Below are 20,657 nucleotides of genomic sequence, written 5' to 3'. Positions count from 1 at the left end.
TGCCCATCTTCATCTACATTTTTATGTGATAGGGAATTGTGTACACTGTGACACAGACTATGGACTAGTCAGAGGTAGCTATTAAAAAAAAAAAAGAGGTCTCTTTGCTTAACTACTTTTAATCCAGAGAAGAATAATTTTTAATGTAATTACAATAACACCATAACACAATCTGATGTTCCTCAACTTGAGGGAGCCTCTGTGGTTCCAGGTATACTTCACCTAAGGAAACACCAAACCAGCCCCTTGTGAGGCTAGGGAACCAAAAAGCTTAGAGAATGGGGGATGGAGGAATAGACTCCATAACTGACTTGCTTCTCTTGCCTCCATACATATAGATTTAAGTGGGCATAACACACCCAATGTGAGCCCAACTTGTGCTCACATGGGATGGAACATGTCTGGTCATGTCTGAACAACTGGTGTGGGAGTGGGCAAGGCTAATTACAAGACTGCTAAAGAATCTCTGGGGAAAGCTAATCATCTTAAAGGAGAGCCCACAGGAGGGGCCAAGCATCAGAGAGAGGATTTTGAAAACTGTCGGGTCTATTACCTGGGCCATTCTCCCCAGAGTGGAGGAGCTAGGTAAAACCCAGGAGGCATTTCATGTAAAACTCTGTGAGATATGAGAGCAGAAGAGAACATAGCTCTGTGGCTTATAAAATCTAGTGCACTAGCATGGAGGATATGATTGACGCTTGCCATAGCACACAAGACAACAGCCTGTACAGGACCTCAGACTGGTACAGAGAAGAGGTAGGAGACAGTATTAGACTACCCAGGCTGTACACTAAGCAGCAACCACAAATAAAGGGGTTAATAGATGTGGCTACTTAAAATTTAGAACATTTTCTTTAAAAAAAAAAAACAACCCAGAAACAAAATTAGAAGACAAGTGAAAACCTGAGAACAATGTCGATATCATACCCGATCAACTGAAGATTAGTACGATTCCAAAAGGCTATGAGATTATTTTATATAAATAATTTAATATAAATTATATATTATATACATTATATATTATATATAATAATATATATTATTTAATATAAATTATATATTATAATAATATATATTTTATAAAATTTCTCCAGCAGGGAGATTATTATCACCATCAGCAACCTCCCCAAAAAGAAAGAACACAAACAGGCAATTCACCAGAGAAATATAAGTAGCAAATACGTATATCTTAAAATGTATAACTACACTAGAAATAATAAAAAAAAAAGCTATCTTGGACTAAAAACCTTCAGGTTTAAAATGTGTTTTATTGTAGTCTTTTTTTTTTTTTTTAAATTTTTATTTATTTATGATAGTCACAGAGAGAGAGAGAGGCAGAGACACAGGCAGAGAGAGAGAAGCAGGCTCCATGCACCAGGAGCCCGACGTGGGATTCGATCCTGGGTCTCCAGGATCACGCCCTGGGCCAAAGGCAGGCGCCAAACCGCTGCGCCACCCAGGGATCCCATGTTTTATTGTAGTCTTATCAACAATCTCTACATTTTGAGTGTGTATTTGGGCTTTTGGAATCTGCTTGGATTAAAATCCCAGTACTGCTATACACTAACTATGGGATATTGGATGAGCTATGTGGCCTCTATAAACCTCAATATTCTTATTTGCAAAATAGAGATAGCATTATCTACATCTCAGTATTGTTGTAAGGAGTGAATGAAATCGTGCATATAAAGAACCTAGCACATAGTAAAAAGCTATTAAATGTTTGCTGTTTCATTAGTACCTATTCTGATATATTTGGTATTAATTATCTGGCTAATCAGAAACCTGGATCATCTTATTATGAGTTACTCTAAGATTTCAAGACCACGTACACACACACACACACACACACACACACACACATACACACGAGAGAGAGACAGAGACAGAGAGATTGGACAATTGTTACTAAAGACTGAAATACTAGTGTCAAAATAATGAGAAAAGTTAACAATTATTTGGGTCTCGATTTTTAAACAGCCACTTCGAAGGATAACATAATTCTTGGCTATTAGTAGAAATATTTTATGTATGTTTTAAAATTATACTAAAATCAAGGGTTAACAAACAGTTACATACTTAAATTTAGGAAATTTTTTATCAAAAGATACCTTTAATTCATGAATCAAATTATTTTATCATTTCAGAAATGATAATTAGATTTTTAAAAAAATATATGCATGATATATGTATATAGAATTCTGTACTAGTGATTCAAATAAAAAAATTAAATCATTTGGTCAAGTAGTTGTGCCAATAGACTTAAGATACTGATAATGATTTCCAGGAAAACATTTTATTTTATTTATTTTATTTTTTATTTTTTTAATAATAAATTTATTTTTTATTGGTGTTCAATTTGCCAACATTCAGAATAACACCCAGTGCTCATCCTGTCAAGTGCCCCCCTCAGTGCCCATCACCCATTCACCCCCACCCCCCACCTTCCCTTCCACCACCTCCCCTTCCACCACCCCTAGTTCGTTTCCCAGAGTTAGAGGAGTCTTTATGTTCTGTCTCCCTTTCTGATATTTCCAGGAAAACATTTTATAAATATGCTTAACTTCTTAACGTAAAAACTCTCTGTATGACATGCAATTATAGCAACGAAAGTCACCTTAAATTTCCAAACTGGAGATAGGAAGCCTTTTGAATTTATACTGATAGTCACTTTCTCACAGAACAGAGCAATCATGGAGGATTGGAACTCAATGGAAGAGGGATTTGATAGGGAGAGAAATCACTGCACTCCTGTATGTCTAAAGTAACTGTTACAAATCAAACAATATACCCTGGTTTTATATCACAGAAAATAAAGGGAAAGTATCAAAAGGTGAAGGGAAAGAATTGGGAGGAATAAGTGAGGGGAGAGAAAAATTGATCAAGGCAGATGAACATAGAAACACAAGAAACAAAAAGAGTTAAAGAAAGACAGTTATAAGGATACAAACAGAGCATGACTCAAAAAAAAAAAAAAAGAGGAAAGAGAACAAAGATTAGCACATGAACATATGCATAGCACAAAAAACAACCACAGGAAGCAAATATCCAAAAGAAAAAAAGAGAGAGAGAGACATAACACAGAAACACCTTTTTAAGAAGTAATATACTTCTCTTGTAACCTTTCTTAAATGAAGCTGAACCCTTCTTAAATAAAGGTGATTAGAAGTGCTGCATTTTTGCAACTATAGTCATACATGGAGCCATGACATCTTTTACTGGTCCCTACAGGCTGGGTAAAATTAACCTAACAGTTGGTTCTAATCCAAAGGCTAGATGTTGTCCACTCCCATGCTTGACAATTAAAAATATTATGTCTTCTGCTGTATCTCCTAAAAAAGAACACTAGAAATAATAAATAATACATCTTCCACAGGTTTTTGTCATTTCACATATAGAGAAACCATGAATCATATCTCCCTTTATACTGGCTGATAAGCACTCCAAAACTGGCACAGATATCTTTTTGATTTGTTTAAATCAGTCTTGAAACTGCAATTTTACCTTGAAATTGGCAAAATCTCTTTTATTTCTTGCATATAAAAAACTTACATTTTAATTCTAATGTGTGAATCCTTTTATGAAGTGATTTTTTTTCATATGAAATGAATTTTTAAAAGGTGTCACCACAGGGTAATCCAAAGAGGATGTTAATATACTATGTTCCCTAAAAATATTTTAACATTTTCATACAATACTAAAAACTTACCTTTTTCCATTTTTAGGCTAAAAAATGGATCACATGAAAATTCTATGGTTTATTTATAAAACAATTACATTCAAGTCTTACCATAGAATAGCAAAGTTTTTAATTCTTTCAGCTTTTTTCCTTTGAAGAAATAATGTAGAGAAACCAACCTCTAATTATACATCAAATCCAAGATATTGTTGGACAATGAGATGCTTTATTAAATTTGATACATTTACTATATAAGATTTCTGTGAAAAAAAAAAGGGGTATCAAATTACTTTGGATCTAGGTCTCTGCATTATAAAATCTGTCCCCAAAAGATGTCCTTTCACTATATCCAATGGCTATAAACATACAGAAGACCAAAAAGCAGCAATATCTTTTCTTGACCTGCCTATGGTATTACAAGTTCTCCTAGCAAAAATAAAAATAAAAATAAAAAATAACAATCCCCATGTCTATCATCTCCAAGCAGATGAGATGGAGAAGCACCTGGGCCCGTCCTACATCTGCACTTGGCATGAGGCCCACACAGGATCAGCCTTGGGAAGGCCATCTTCCTCTCTTCCAGACAACTCTACTTGAACTATTCCGAGACTCCTTGAAGGGGTAAAACTTCTGGAAAAAAGAAAGAGAGCAAGAATGAGAGTGAGAGAGAGAGAGAGAGAAAATATTTCAATATTGAAAGGAAGATACAAATGATCAAATTCATCTGCACTAATAATGAGGGGAAGGATGAAGAGATTGGAAAACAAGCACCTTTGCAAAATGTTCTTCTGGTATGACAAGAACTGACCAGAGTGCCACTGTCCCTGACATATCATTGGTGAAGGCCACCCAATTTCTTACCAGGCAGAGGTGTTTCTAAATTGAGGTGTTTGTGGTTGGTAAACAATTCAGTGGAGTCTTGCTCGATTGATCTTTCCTCTAAGTCTGATTCTGGGATGGTAGTACAGCCACCTAGTTGGAAAAAAATACATACAATATTTTAAGCAGTGTGTAGGAAAATCTGCCTCTCCACACGGCAACCACAGTTTAAAAACATACCAATCATAAAGATAACAAATGATGTGACAACAATCTCCAGGAGCAGACCAAAAAGAATAATTTTAAATGTCTGTCTTTGGCGAAAATATGGGAATGAGTTATTGCCCCCAAAGACATATTATACCACTTAACAACGGCAGTAATGGTGTTGTCTTTAAACTTATCCTTTTCGAAGTCAGAAAGGACAAAGCCTATCACATATGTGATATCTGTAATATAAGGGCACCCCAACAGGAACTCTCTCTAATACCAGAGCATCAGAAACTATAAAAAACAAAACACATTGACCACAAGGGAATGGAACCTTTCTTGAGCAACGAGGAAGGCTGCTGGTATCCTGAGACGGTGATTATGGTAGTATTTCCCTGGACTTTGATTCTATCCCCACATCTCGCATCTCACAGTGCAGACACAAACACTTCATAATTCAACAGCAAAGCCATAAGATATATTGTGGAAGCTTTCAATTCCAAGTCAATTCTACAGTGACCTGAGGATGAGCCAGCACTACTATACTTTTAAAATATTGGGTATAAGTCATTTGATTTTATTCACCAAAATCTTGTAGGGGAAACTCATGTGAGAATTTCCTGCCTGTATCTGTAACTTGATTTGACTAATTTGCCATCATTTCCTGGAAATGTACTGACATGCTGTATACTATACATATTTTTTTTCCAAAGCCATTCTTCTTATTAATGAGGTGAGATTTTTTTTTCTTTTCCTTGTCTGAGGCTTTCCACACACGGAGTCTAAAGCCTCTGTACTCAAGTTTGGCTTTATGCATGAGGGAGTTTATGAGGAAAGACAGGGTATTGTAGCACTGATTTGTAAACCACATCAGTCAAATGAGAAGGAAGTGGCAAGATCCCAAGTCTGAAGGAGAATACACCTTACCATTCATCCCTCTGCATCAACTCTGAAAAAAGAGATCGATGCCAAGGGAAACTTGAGAGAAAAGCATCTCCACATTCATAAAATAAGAATTAGAGGTAGCCTCAGATGTTTCCCAACAGGAAATGTTAGAATTCTCCATCAGTGCAATGGAACTTGTCTGGTTATAGTTGAAAATGGGGGGACCCATTCAGAAGGAGGACCAGGCTTATTTTTACTCTCTTTCCAAGGCCTGTAGATCATGGTAACAGTAACTATCATTACTGAGTACTTTCTAAATACTAGAAACTCTGTCCATATTATTTAGACCCTAGAAACCATAAAATAGCTATTATTATTTTCATCTTACAGATCAGAAAACAGATCTCATGAGATGCAGCAACTTGCCAAGGTCACACAGCTCCTAAGGAGTAAGGAGTAAGACCGAGCTCACACCCAAGCCTGACAACTCCTAAAGCCCATGTTATCTAACCACTCATTTTATGGCTCAGTTGCAGCACTAGCCAAAGAGGTACTGTGGCTGCAGGTCTTGGGTGTCAGAAGGTTTTATCCCACCTGTTGATCTACTGAGTGACTGCCATGAGCACTGCTCAGAGTATTGTGAGGCCAGGGCAGGCTCTGAGGTGCTGGGACTCTGGAGAAGCCCAAGAAATAGCACCCTTCTTCTTCTCCTGGCCCCTCCCCCAATTAAGAAAAAAATTGAGGTATGTGGGGTGAAGGAGAAGTGCTTCTGTAAGACTAATGAAAGAGAGGAACAGAAAGAAGGGACGTACTCCTTGCAGAACAGAACCTGACCTCAAGAAAAAAAGACCAAGAATGGCTTGGTTTTTCATTGCACCCTCATAAAACACATTAAAGCATCCCTGGGGCAGAAAGAGAGAAGGAGCAGGACGAGGCCAGGAATGTTGTACTCATGCAGTTATCTTCACACACAAGGAAACTTCAGGAGTGGGGAAGAAGCACACCCGGCCAACAAATGGGAAGAGTGCAGTGATCAGTGAGTGCTGTCTGCCACATTTGTGGAGAGAGGCAGATCTCTGCTAATTAAGTGCTGTCCATCTTTTTTATTCCAGCTGACTCAATACTGAGGCAAGACATTGGATAAAGACTTAAAAGCACTTCCCAGTTCTTCAGTCACATGGACATAAAAGGATAAGTCTGTCATTACAGACTATGAACAACTTATGTAATTTCCTCTTTTCTTCTTGGCACAAAATTTTTTTGCCTTGTCTTTAGTATAGAGAGATAACAAACCTCTCAAATCCCACAGCAGAGCCAACCAGTCACTTGTCCCGGGAATCCTACCGCCCTTTTTGGGGATGCCTCTATGTAGCCAGACTGACCAACTATATGCCCAGAATTTTTGCCTTCCTAGTTTGGGAGAAACAATATGGTATGGGATCTGGCATCCTGACCAATAGGAAAAAAGCTAGGCAGAGAACTACCCTCCTGCCTCCCCCTAGGTGGACTATGAATTATTATTTTTCTTTTGTCAATCACCAGGAAAAGGCTGTGTGCTGGGTAGATGTACCAGTTGGCTTTCTTAGCAGGTCAATGAGCGAAGTGGTCACCATCATAGGATGCACCCTTTTATATTACATCATATATCCCCTTGCCTCCCTTGCCTTTTCCTCATCCTCCCTTTCTTGAGTTTTCCAAATAAACCATCATTTTAATCCTTGCCTCAGGCTCTGCTTTTTTGCAAAAACCATTGATATTGGAAGTAGTTCTCAAAAGCAGGAATTTTTAAGTTAGCCCAGCTCTTCCCATGCCAGCCATGCTTCTCAAAAGGAACAGTTTTTAAAAGTTCTAATCTATCTGGAATCAAGTTAGATTGCCCACCATGTATAAGAAATAGGGGTTCTGTGGCTGGGAGCAAACAGGATAGGAATAACCCTGTTATGTAACTATGTAAACTTTCATTCATGACTAACTGGAATGAAGTGCATGCAGAGGTCAAGACTGGCAGATTGAAAAGCTGTAGAGTGGAAATATTTAGGATTGTAAGCATTCCAGAATAGGGTGGCTGCTTCTGATGACCAGATATGTTGGAAAAAAAGAAAACAGCAAGTTTGATGAAGTTAATAGGCAATGAAAGATACATCCTTAAAGTCAGAAGGCCACTGTAGCCTTGCTAGTTTAAGTGCGATCATTGGACCTGCAGCACTGGATATCACCAGGGAAATGTGTTAGTTCTCACCCCACAACTACTGCACTTGAATCTGCTAAAAAGGACAGATGAATATATTGGACGAGATTTTTGCTAGGAAAAAAAATATTTGTTTGTTAAAATTTTCAGAGTAAGCCGTAAAATAACAGAAATAAAATATAAAATAAATACAAATAAAATATAACACTTCCAGACCATCAGAGACCTTCTGAAGCCGTGGAAGTGGAGCCTGGGTTCCACGGACGCCAGATGAAGTACCTTTGGCTTAGAGCCTGTACCATCAAAGGATAAGGGGAAGAAAAACCACAGCTGGATGAAATCATCCAAACACACATTGTGTGTGCAACACATTAGAGCCAACAGGCAAAAACAAGTGAGAGCCAGAAAGCTCCTGATCTAGAAATCATAGTACTATGGACCTAGTGCATGCTGGGCACTTGGCTTTGAATTCTTAATACATTAGCTTACTCAATCCTCAGACAATTCTATCGGGAAGGGTTTACTGGCCCCGTTTTACAATTATAAAAGTATTGCTATTAATTTGTGTTTTCTCTTTAGCTTTCCCTCCCTTGTTCCTCTTCCTCCAAATTCCTCCAGGCCATTTTGTGCTTCCTTGCCTCAGAAATTTGTACTGGGGCCAAATCAAAAGTAGCCTGAAAATACTCTCTCTTCTAGCCTTAGTTTTCCATAGCTTGAACTCACTGAAGATATGAAAGAAAATCTGGGGAAAGATTTTCTCTAGTCATAATTCAGAGGGGAATTAGCTGGGCCACCTCAAGGGAGCAAGACATCATAGGATGGAGGTGTAGGCACAATGAGGGCTGCGTATCAAGAGCCCCAACCTGAAGAAGGACTCCCTTGTCCACCAAGCTTCTGCTGTGGGCTTAGGCAGGGAGGCTGTTGACAATACTGTGCCTTCATTTTCTGAGTTCCATGGAGAGAAGAGCCAGGGGAGGTAGGGTGGGCAATAATAACTGAGATTGAATTTCCCACCTTCCTGCTCACAAAGAAAAAAAATTTGCATCCCTGACTTAGCTTTGCAAGACTAAGTATCAGTCCTGCTAGAAAGTCTCCGTTTGGGGGATCCCTGGGTGGCTCAGTGGTTTAACACCTGCCTTCCGCCTACGGTGTGATCCTGGAGTCCTGGGATCAAGTCCCACATTGGGCTCCCTGCATGGAGCCTGCTTCTCCCTCTGCCTGTGTCTCTGCCTCTCTCTCTCTCTGTCTCTCATGAATAAATAAATAAAACATTAAAAAAAAAAAAGAAAGTCTCAATTATTAAATGTAAACCTAGAGATTACATCATTTGCCAAAGGTCACATAGCAAGTCTATATGAGCTATAGCCATGCCAGCCATGCTTCTCAAAAAGAACAGTTTTTAAAAGTTCTAATCTATCTAAACTAAAATGTAATAACAATAAAAGGGATTACTAGAAAAATGAAATGAACAATATACCAGCCTTCACCTATTAGTAGATTTAATCTTTGTAAAAGTGCTCTGTCAATTGCTACAAGTTTCTATACCCTTACTCTCAATTTCAGTTAACAAAAAGGAAAACATATTTTCTCAACAAGGAAATTACACTAAGGAATTTCTACCCACTGTCAGAAAAACAAACAAATAAAAAAATAACAATAAAAAGGAGCTCAGGGGGGATCCCTGGGTGGCTCAGCGGTTTGGCGCCTGCCTTCGGCCGGGGGTGTGATCCTGGAGTCCTGGGATCAAGTCCCACATTGGGCTCCCTGCGTGGAGACTGCTTCTCCCTCTGCCGGTGTCTCTGCCTCTCTCTCTCTGTATCTCTCATGAATAAATAAATAAAATATTTGAAAAAAAAAAAAAAGAAGCTCAGGTCCTCTCTGTAGGTTACTATTGTGGCTTTAACTACAGACAGAAGTCATAGAGTTGAAAGGTCAAGACAGGAGGTCAGGCAGAAACAAATGTGACTATCATCTAGAATACTAGGGCAGAGATCAAAATCAGAAGCAAGATGAGCATTGGAGTGCTGGTAAATATGTAACCAGCTAACTGGCCAGAAAAAAAAGTAAAGCCCTAATCTGGAGTATTTCTCCATGTCTATGGTGTAAATACTCCCATCATGCCCAATTTCAAGCAACCAAAGTGACATCACCAAATAAGAGCTTGGTAGACCTGCACAGGAGCGCACGCACACACACACACACACACACACACACAGCACGTCCACCATACGGACTCTATACACACCAACTACCTCAAGAGCATAGATAATAGTAAAAATGTAGTCATGTAGTTAGTGAAGAGTTTTGAGATATAGTCTCTTTGTTCCTAATACAATGTATTTGATTATAAATGTACATAATTTAGTTTTTAATAATGGCTGAATTTATCAACTAGCTCCCAGAATCCCTAAAAATTCAACAATTGGCTCTCATGAGTTAGTGAGAGCCAGCTCCAGCACTGAAGATAGGTATGGTGTAGGGGGTTTAATGTTATATTTTGAATCCTCAATTCAAACTGTGGCACACTCTTATGAGCCAACCAACCCTCTGGAGCAAGTTATTTCACATAAACAAGTTTTAGTTTCCTTATCTATAAAATAGAGACTATGGCATCCCTCCTTCATAAGAGAAATTGATGAGTGTGTATAAGTGCCTGGCACACTGAAAATTGATGAGTGTGTAGAATTGCCTGCCCCATCTGTAAATAAGTTTTGACTATTTACTTCCAGGTAAAAGTTAGGAATACTAAAAGAAGAGTTAAACAGGCCAAGATAAAAGTTCCTAAAGGTAGGAACTTGAAAGGATAGGCTTCACACAGGCTGATGCACCTATGGGCCAAAGACACAGCTGTGCAGCAAAATAATAATAATAATAATAAATAAAGTGCCCAGGAACCTTATACGTGTGGACACCTCTGAAATTGACTACTCTATATTACTTGTGCCTTGTCTTACATCTTTCCTTCTACTTGGTTAGTTGCATTCTAATATTAGATCCTACCTCCATGTGAATCCTGGTGGCCCAGCTTACCTGTCTCACTATCTACCATATTTTCATTACTTCTACCCAAATATTCTAAACCAGGGGTTGACCAGACAGTAAATATTTTTTAAACTCTGCAAGCCATCTAATCTCTGGTGAAACTACTCAATTTTGCCACTGTAGTGCAAAAGCAGCCAAACACAATAAGTAAACATGAATGAACACTGGTTGTGTTCCAATAAAACTTTATTTACTAAAACAGGCAGTAGGCCAGATTTGGCTCATGGACCATAAATAGTTCGCTAATCTCTGGCCTAATCCAAGGCTCACAGAAAGTTACTCTTCATACAGTATCCTAATTCTAAAGGATCCTAGAGGTATTTAACACTGTTAGATCACTTTATAGTATTACTAGAAGAAGAAGGAGGAGGTGGTGGAGGAAAGGGATGAGGAGGAGGAGATAAAGAAGAAGCAGCAGAAGCAGCAGCAGCAAATGAATGAGAAGAAGAACAAGAAGAAGAACAAGAAGAAGAACAAGAAGAAGAACAAGAAGAAAGAAGAAGAAAGAAGAAGAAAGGAGGAAAAGAAGAAAGAGAAGTAGTAGTAATAGTAGTAAGAGTAGTTTAAAAGCATATTGTTTACCCTATTGCTACAGTGTTTTTTGGTTTGGGCAGTGATATACTTTTTAATAGACTACGTTTCAGAATCATTTTAGATGTTCAGAAAAAAATAAGAGATAGTACAGTGGATTCTTATATATCTTCTGCAGTTTCCCTATTGTGATATCTTGCATTTGTGTGGTACATTTGTTATGATCAATGAACCAATATTAATACATTATTATTAACCAAAGTCCGTAGTCAATTCAAATTTCCTTAGTTTTTACCTAATATCTTTTTTTTGTTCAAGATTCCATCTAGGATACCACATGACATTAGTTGTCATATCTCCTTTGGCTCTTCTTGGTTGTCACAGTTCTCAGACTTCCCTGTGCTTTTGATGGCCTTGACAGTTTTGAGGAGTAGTGGTCAAGAATGTTGCAGAAAGCCCTTCTACTAAAATCTACCTGATGTTTTCCTCATGACTAGACTGGGAAAAATTTTTATAGGAGGTTTCTTTTTATAAATTCTTAAGGTTTCCAATATTTTAAAATTATCTCCAGGTGTTTATATTAACTTTTATCAAAAGTGAAAGCTAAGTGGGCAGTGACTAGAGAGGCCACTGAAAGAGAACGAGGCCAACAGGGAGACTTGACCTAGACTATGAAGCCAACAGTAGTGGACAAGCCTGGATCTGGCTGCAGGATCCAGGCCAGGTTATCAGTTGCCCCATCTGTAAAAATAGAGGGTCTTAATGAGGACTTTTGGGAGGATTATAGGAGAACATGTACACCCAGTACAGTGCTTACTTAGCACATGGTACATTTTAGCATCTCCACTATTAATTTTTTTGGTAAGATGTAATTTCTGAACCATTTTTGTGGAATCAAAGAACTTTAGATTTCAGTTCAACTGACTTCATTTAGTAGTTATCAAAACAGGGGCTCAGAGAAGGTAGCTCATGCCCCTAATGTCCCAGAGCTAGTTCTGATTCTCTTGCTTCCTAAACCACTAGAGCTTTCTCAAGAACACCTCCTTTTCCAGAAAGATTTCAATGGATTTGTTTGTGAGTTGGCTGTCTTAACTAGTACTTCCTTTCAATGATACAGAAAATCCAGCAGGTTGGCAAGCTATTCTTTGGGTATATTTTAGGACTTTGCTGATTTATTTTCTTGCAATGGTGACCTTTACAGTTGATTGGGTGTATGGGTGAGAATGTTCCATTCCTTCAGGGAGGAAAAAAAACTTTCCTTCTTTTTTCTTCATATATGTGAGAGGAATCAAACAAGGTGACATTGAGAATCACAAATGATCCCAGGCCCTGCTCTGACCTACCAGCCAAAGAATTGTCTGTTCACATGGCCTGAATTGCCACTTAGAATTAAAAACAGCAGAAACCTCAAAGATATACACCAGTGGTATTTTCATTTAATCAAGCTTTAGTTGATGGATACAGTGGTTTTTTTTTTATATTAACATTTTATATTAACATATTTATATAAACATAGGTTTATAATTCATGTGAAGTGAGGGAAATGGGTGCTTCGAAAAGAATACTTCACTATCTTAAATATGAAGAGCTTCCCAAAGAGATTATGAATAATTGCTTACAAATTTCTCTATTACTATAGCCATTGGGAAATGTTATATTTTTTATACCCCCTGTTCAGCTCTTTATCTATCTATACATGTTTGAGTGTGAACACACACAGCACATAGGCATACAGACATATATAGGAGTTTTTCTGATAATTCTTCTTACTGTGTTTATTTTCCTAATTAGTTTTAAATACATTTTTTTCTAACCCAAGGACAGCATAAGCTTAGAAAGTCAAGTATCTTACTGTATGTCTACATAGTGATTTTAGCTGAATATTTAGAAACTTTTAGCATAATGGACCAGTGGAAGGAAGGATGCAGGTAGAAGAGATGAGGAGACAGAGGATGAAAAGGAAAGGGGACAGGAAAGGATGAATCACCAATGTAGTCTATGATCCTAGGCATATACTCCTATGTAAAATATTTGGGGAAACTTCTGAAGGTGTAGATGATCTAATATTTAAGCATAAAAAATACATTAGCAGTTAGGAAAATGTAATACAGAATAAGAGGTATAGCTAGGAAGAGTTGTGGATAAAACACAGATTAAGGATTTACACAAGGGCTACAGTGAAAATACAAAGCAAAAACTCTGGAGGAAATGTGAGGCTGTACTTCTTTGAACAATCCCTAATGTCTCTTCTTCTAAACTGGATTTCAGATCAAAGTGTCTGGTCTGTCCCATACCTGGACTTAACATTTCCTTGAGAGCACATCATAATTGGTAAGGCTATGTTTGTTGGAAATTTTATGACTAATGGTGTGTGTGTGTGTGTTTAAGAGCCATTTTGGATAGCCAGCATTTCTGTGAAACTGAGTTTAGAAAAGTGCTTACTAAGCAGATGTGTTTCAGAAAAACACATATATATGAATATGAATTCATGTATATATGAATGAGATTGTTAATAAATACAACAGGATCAGCCCTCATCAAAACACATCTTGGAAATAAAGCCATCAAGATGTATCAAGATAGTATCACTAATGTGTTTTTACCACAGCATGATAAATCAAGTTGATATCATATGATGGCACTGCTACTCTAAAGGAGGAACTGGAAGACATATGTCTGCATCTTTCTCATCTCCACTTCTATTCTGCTCTTTACTTTATTGTAATGTGGAAGCACCCTACCCCAACCCTGGTTCCATTTTAGTTTTAAAATTCAGCAAAGCAGAAGAAAATGCCTTTCTATCTAGTTCTAGGTGTCCAGTTTCAACACACAATATTTGCTTTTCCATGTTCTGTTTCAGTCCATTTTACAACTTTTCTTTCATTTCATTTCATTTGTAGGTGCCATGCTAATCACATCGACAGTAACTTATTATCCACCGTCAACAGAAATAATAATGGCTAGCAAAGAGAGGCAAGTGAAGGTCACTGTAATGTGTGTCCAACACAAGAACCTGTGGAATGTTTGGGAATCCAATTCTGCTGCTTAATAATAGGCTTTGATCCCCCCCCACACACAGTGAGAACTTAAAATGTGTTCAAGACTATGCATGTACCTATGTTTGAAAATATTTCCATTTTACACCTCACAGCAGAGACTGTGTGAATAAAAGGGAGTCTAATATATTTTAAGAGGTCTAGCATGTGTCTCAACAAGTTTTAAAATCCCCATAAAGGCTAAATACTAAGTCCCTTGGGGTGTAAGGGCTCCAGTCAGAGTCTGGATTTAAGAGAGCAGGGTGCTCCTGGCATATAGAGGCTTCCACAACTTGAATAATGATAGGGATGTCTAAGTATTCTTTTAGCTCCACCGCCATTTAGAATTTAGGTACACTTGGTACAGAGGATTAAAGAAATACAGGAGCATAGCTGTTTTCATCCATTGATAATTACGTAAACAGAATGTACCAAGCAGAAAAAGAGTCCTATTTATAAAAAAGCAAGTGCAGTCCATAAATCCTACAGATTGGAATGGATCCAGGTTAAGAATTTCTCCAGATGTCAGTCTGTAAACAGGGCTTCATAAAGTGAATTCCCCAATTAATTGTTGGCAAGAGTGATCTTTACACTATGTTAGTGCATTATGATCCCTTACCATATGTAGGTGAATTGTTTTCTGGCCCTATAGATCATTAATCAGTTATGACACAACTCAGGAGAAAGAAGCTGGGATCAGCACAACTTCTGATACAGAGAGAAGGTACCATAAAATTACTGCTCAGGAACTCAGAGTTTTGTTCAGCAAAGGAAATGAGAACTCTTCCTATTTATTTGCATTACATCTGTTTTTCTAACACATTTAGTTCTTAACCTGGAGTACTTGGAAAGACACACACCCAGTAAGAACATAAACATGGAACTAAAAAAAAAAACAACAAAAAAAAAACCTTCTCACTATTTTGTTAAAGTCTCCAATCACAATGTTTTCCCACATGTTAACAAGGCCATTAAATCCACCAAACAGGAATACAAAAGTATTACCCAGCCATTGTGAGAAGGTGGGGAAGAAGAGAAAGTTAATATTTGCTTTTCCTTGCCAATTGATCAATGTCTGGAGCACTCTGCAATGAAATGCAAGATCTATTGTCTTTCAACTAGATCTTTTCTATACTGATAAGTACAGTATTTTCTTGTTCAAAAAGAAGGTGATTGTGGTCTTTAATTTCCATTTTGTTTCTAAATCCTAAGGAAATCCAATGTACAACTGGAAAGAGACATGATTTTAAGACATTTCCATTTCAAATACTTTCCTCTCCTAACTCCCACTTCAGAGACCAACTCTCTCTCAAAAGTACACACGCACAAATAAAACATTATAGCCACAGTTGAGAAAGAAAGGAAGCCAATAGTTCTGCAATAATAATTTCTTTCAAAAAAATGAAATGAAATAGTAAGAGCATAACTCTACTTTGCCTGGACACTACATAATAAGAGAGCCAGTGTTCTTCACAGCTTCCCTCTTGCATCAAGTGACTATTAATTCCCCAATGATCTTGGCAACATTTCTTCAACTCGAGTTTCTTTCCACAACCCAATTAAAAGCCATAATCTTGACCAAATTGTGTTGTTTTTAATAACGACAGAGTTTAGGTGGCAATTATGAAACGAAGAGTTCAGTTGGGTCACTGGTTATAAACAGGTTCAGATAAAAGAGAAAAGAATACAATGGCTCTGGAGAGTACCTGTTCCATCATATTCTTCAAATACAATGTGGAACCCAAATAAACATTCAAGACTCATTCCAAAGCAACTTTATCATCCTGTGATATATTTCTATAATAGTCCATTAAACAATGTCATCTCTTACAGAAAAGGGAAATGTACAAATGTACACGGGATGATAAGTTAGCCCACTGAACCCTGGGTGGCTCATCAGTTGGGTGCCTGCCTTTGGCCAAGGGCATGATCCTGGAGTACCAGGATCGAGTCCCACGTTGGGCTCCCTGCATGGGGCCTGCTTCTCCTTCTGCCTATGTCTCTGCTGTGCTCTCTCTCTCTCTCTCTCTCTGTGTTTCTCATGAATAAATAAATTTTAAAATCTTAAAAAAAAAAAAAAGCCCACTGATCGCAGAGAGGGACATCCTGAAAAGGGGCACTGCACAGCAAGTATCACTGTATCTTGAACAAAGTCATGTAAGTCTGGGCCTTAGTTTCCTTTTCCTAGAAATGCAGAAAATATAGCATTTATCTTATGAGAGGAAAAGATTAAGCTAGGTAATGCCTATAATATAGTTATCACAGAGCCTAGCACACAGTAAAATCCCAATAAATGTTAGCTATTATTTTCACAATTAATCCCCAACATACATTAGTCATTACAGTTACAGCCATGAAATGGCTTACATGAAACTACAAGCTATGAGGACAGCACAAATTTATATTTGACACTCTAAAAAGTGCTCAAGTGAAAACTGAGGATGGGGTAAGCAAACTGGTGGCGGAATGTTTCCAGCTGGACCCAAGGGCCAAAATCCAAACTGTCAACGATGTATTAAAATAATTCACTTGAAAATAGTGCATGCATTCCTTTTAAGACGAAATCAACTAACATAATGCTGTATATTAACCACACTGGAATGAAAATAAAATAAATATAATAAGTAAACACAGATTTAAAACAATTTTAAAAAGATGAAAACCCTGATAAATTACTATCATAGATAACCACTCTTCTTGAGATCACAAAAGGAATTTTTTAAAAAGGCTCACATGATAATGATGATGATGATGATGGGCACATAATCACACCCATTGTTTTCTAGTTACCAGCAGTGCCATTATTACTGAGAAATGCAAACCCACGAGATAATATGACATAAATGGAAGAAACATTAAGATAAAAGGGTAAAAGAGTAGTAGGTTTTCTTTCTCATGGGAAATTGAAATGGCCAGCAGATGAACCTTAAAAGAGGAAGTCTGCTGACCTAGTGTTACTAAACATAGGAGGCAGCCAAGGAGCAAAGGAATAAAGCAACATATTTAAATGTATGCCTTGAAGGAAGCAAACACCAATTATTTTTATATGACTTTAATTCTCCTAGTGAATACTTTATAGGTGTTGGCAAGTCCTTCTGGAAAAGGAAGGGATTATTAATGAAGGATTCAGTGGCAACTGCTCACCAGTGCTCTAAGAAATAATACTTAAGAAAGAGTCATTTAGTTCATACTTTATCTCTAAAGATACAGAAATTTTAAGATCATTAAAACAAACAGCAAAGTATTGAATTCATATATACAGGTCCTTTCTATTTCAGTTTTCAGATGATTCTCTAGCCTGCATGGTAAACAAGTAAGCTTCCCACAAGAAAATAAACACACAGGGGAAGAAGATAATTTTTTTTCTCTTATGAAAAGAGTAGGTACGTAATATATGCTATCACATATATATTCAAAAAGGAATTCATGAAACTTGAGGAAACGCACAGGAAACAGTCCTTTAAAAAGTTATCTTTGAAGAATGCTCTCCCACGTGATTCCAGGATTATGGCTGGCAACAGCACACTAATGTACAGGCTAGCCAATCTGGGGAAATAACCGATCAGGTCCTATATTCTATCTTGTTTCTCAAAGAACTTAATCCACCACTCTGACAAATTCTCATATCATGTGAAATGATATCTCTCTGGTTAACATCTTGCTCTGAATATTCTCCAGTTGCTTCAAGAGTATAAACTTTTGTGCTAGACTATCAGAATTTTAACTGCAGTCCCACCATTATTATTTGTTTTTTAAAACTAGTTATTTTTTTCTGCTTCAAATGTATTATTTGTAAAATATGAATAATAATTGTACTCAGCTCATAGGGTAATTGTAAAGATTAAATGAGTAAATTCATGTAAAGCACTTCAAATAGTGCCTGGTTCATAGTAAGTGATATACAAACATTATACTACTACTATTATTATCATCATCATCTTTGCCTTATATTGCCAAAATTCCCTCACCTAAGTCTGAGATTGTCATTGTAAGGAAAGGAGATTAATGAATTTCAAATTGGAGAGCAGCAATTATAGCTGTCTGGCCTCTAGAAAAACGAACTGCTGTGTTAGTTAGTCAAGGAAAACCTTAATTGGTTATCTGGTCTTGCAAAAAAAAAAAAAAAAAAATGACCAGCAGGAAATAATAGCTTAGTAAAGGAAGAACAAAGATTGGAGTCTAGTTAAAAAATCAAGGACAACAATAAAGATCAAATCAGGAATAATTTGCTGTCTCTTAAACACACTTTCCCACAGCTTCTTCCATTTTTTGCTCCTCTTGGCAGCAAAATTTCTCTAAAGAGTTGTCTTAATTTGCTATTTCAATTCTTTTCTTTTCCCTTCCTTTCTCTCATGTATGCATCCCAATCTACCTTTGTCTCTAGTGCTCAAGTTGCTTTTATCTGGATCACTATGACTCCCATGTTCCTAAATCTACTGGACAATTCTCAACCCTCAACTTACTTGACCCCTGAGCAGCATTTGACACAGTGGATAACTCCATCTTCTCTGAACCTTTTTCTTCATGTGACTTCTAGGATACCACATTCAAGTGATTCTCCCCTCACCTCTCTACATGCTTCTTCTCAATACCTTTTGCTGGTTCCTCCTCTTCTCCAAACCTCTTGCAAATTAGAATATGCAGCAGTCTTTGATCCTCATCTCTTCTAAAATCACTTCCCTGGTGGTCTTATCCAGCTTCACGGCTTTAAATAACACTTTCTAAATTTTTTTTTTTATTATTTGTTTATGATAGTCACAGAGAGAGAGAGAGAGAGAGAGAGAGAGAGAGAGGCAGAGACACAGGCAGAGGGAGAAGCAGGCTCCATGCACCGGGAGCCCGACGTGGGATTCAATCCCGGGTCTCCAGGATCGCGCCCTGGGCCAAAGGCAGGCGCCAAACCGCTGCGCCACCCAGGGATCCCCTTTAAATAACACTTTCATGTTAACAAATCCTAATTTTATAAATTTGGCCCAGAGTTCTCTTCTTAACTTCAGACTCATATATCCAACTACATACTCACTATCTTCACCTAGATATATAGCAGCATCTCAAACTTAACATATCCTAAACTGTACCCTGATTTTCCTCCACAAATTTGTTCTACCACAGCCTTTCTCATCCCAACTCCATTCTTGGAGTGGCTCAAGACAGAAACTCTTAGGGTCATTCTGGACTCCTTTCTTCCTCTCACACATCACAGACACTCTGTTACTAAATTCTGTTGTCTTTGTATTTAAAAGATATCCAGAATCAGATCACTTCTCACCACCTCCACCACTATACTATGACTCTGATGTAGTCCATCATTTCTTACCTGAATTTTCTTTTTAAAGATTTTATTTATTTATTCATGAGAAAGAGAGAGAGAGAGAGAGAGAGAGAGAGAGAGGCAGAGGGAGAAGCAGGCTCCATGTAGGGAGCCCAACATGGGACTCGATCCTAGGTCTCCAGGATCACACCCTGGGCTGAAGGCAGCACTAAACCGCTGAGCCACCCAGACTGCCCTCTTACCTGAATTCTTGCTAAAGTACTTAACTGAGTAACCTTTGAACTGTCTGCCCACTTCTACCTTTGATCCCTCTGCCCCCTAACAGTCCATTCTCAGTCTAGCAGCCATGGATCCTTTCAATGTAATGCAAGAGCGCATCATCCCTCTGTTCAAAATGGACCTCCCCATTTCACTCAGGGGAAAAGTGTTAAGTCTGTGAAAGGCTGTACATGATCTGACCCCTTTGACCTCATATCCTACCACTCTGCCTCATTGGTTTCCTCGCTGTCCCAGGAACATGGTAGGCCCATTCCCTTTAGATGGAACACTCACCTCTCTGATCTATGCATGGATAAATCCCTTATCTTCTTCAAGCCTTTGTTTAAAAGTTACCTTTTCAACAAAGCCTACCATGACAACTAAATTTAAAATCATAATCTTGTGACTGCCCCTTTTCTCCCATTCTTTTTCCTTTTCTGTAGTGCTTATCACCTTTTAACACTAACAGTATTTTCTTGATATCTGATATAGTTTACTCATTTAGGATGCTTGGTGTATAGTGTCTCCTCCTGCTAGAATTCAGTGCTCCAAAACTGTAGAGATCTTTGTTTTGCTTGTTGCTATATCCCAAATCCTAGAATAGTGCCTGGCACACAGTAGACACAAACTAATTATTTGTTGACTTGAATGAATGATTTTAGGCTAAGAGATTAGGAGGAAGCAATGGAAATCAAAATTCAACCTATTTTTAACATAATATTACCTGCCTTTTCCACT

The 20,657-nt window shown here is 37.8% G+C and overlaps 1 protein-coding gene across 13 annotated transcripts in view; it reads right to left on the bottom strand.

The window, feature by feature from the left end:
* Positions 1–2,579: 2,579 nt before the first annotated feature.
* Positions 2,580–20,657, bottom strand: part of BBS9 (Bardet-Biedl syndrome 9) — a 444,745-nt gene continuing 426,667 nt past the window's right edge. For 12 of the 13 annotated variants that reach the window (XR_005983467.1, XM_041727738.1, XM_041727737.1 and 9 more), the window contains 2 exons: positions 4,541–4,651; positions 2,580–4,309 (listed from right to left, as the gene is read on the bottom strand). Coding sequence is in view for 11 of the 13 variants with exons in the window: in XM_041727738.1 (XP_041583672.1) it covers positions 4,278–4,309; positions 4,541–4,651 (143 nt within the window). In the remaining 2 variants the exon portion in view is untranslated. Of the gene's footprint in view, positions 4,310–4,540; positions 4,652–20,657 lie in introns of those variants that run through there. The other variant, XR_005983466.1, reaches the window with a different exon arrangement.

This window comes from Vulpes lagopus, chromosome 13 (genome assembly GCF_018345385.1).
Source record: "Vulpes lagopus strain Blue_001 chromosome 13, ASM1834538v1, whole genome shotgun sequence".
NCBI classification, from domain to species: domain Eukaryota; kingdom Metazoa; phylum Chordata; class Mammalia; order Carnivora; family Canidae; genus Vulpes; species Vulpes lagopus.
The sequence above is the reverse complement of the archived record's forward strand: the minus strand, read 5'-3'. Positions and strand labels throughout refer to the sequence as shown.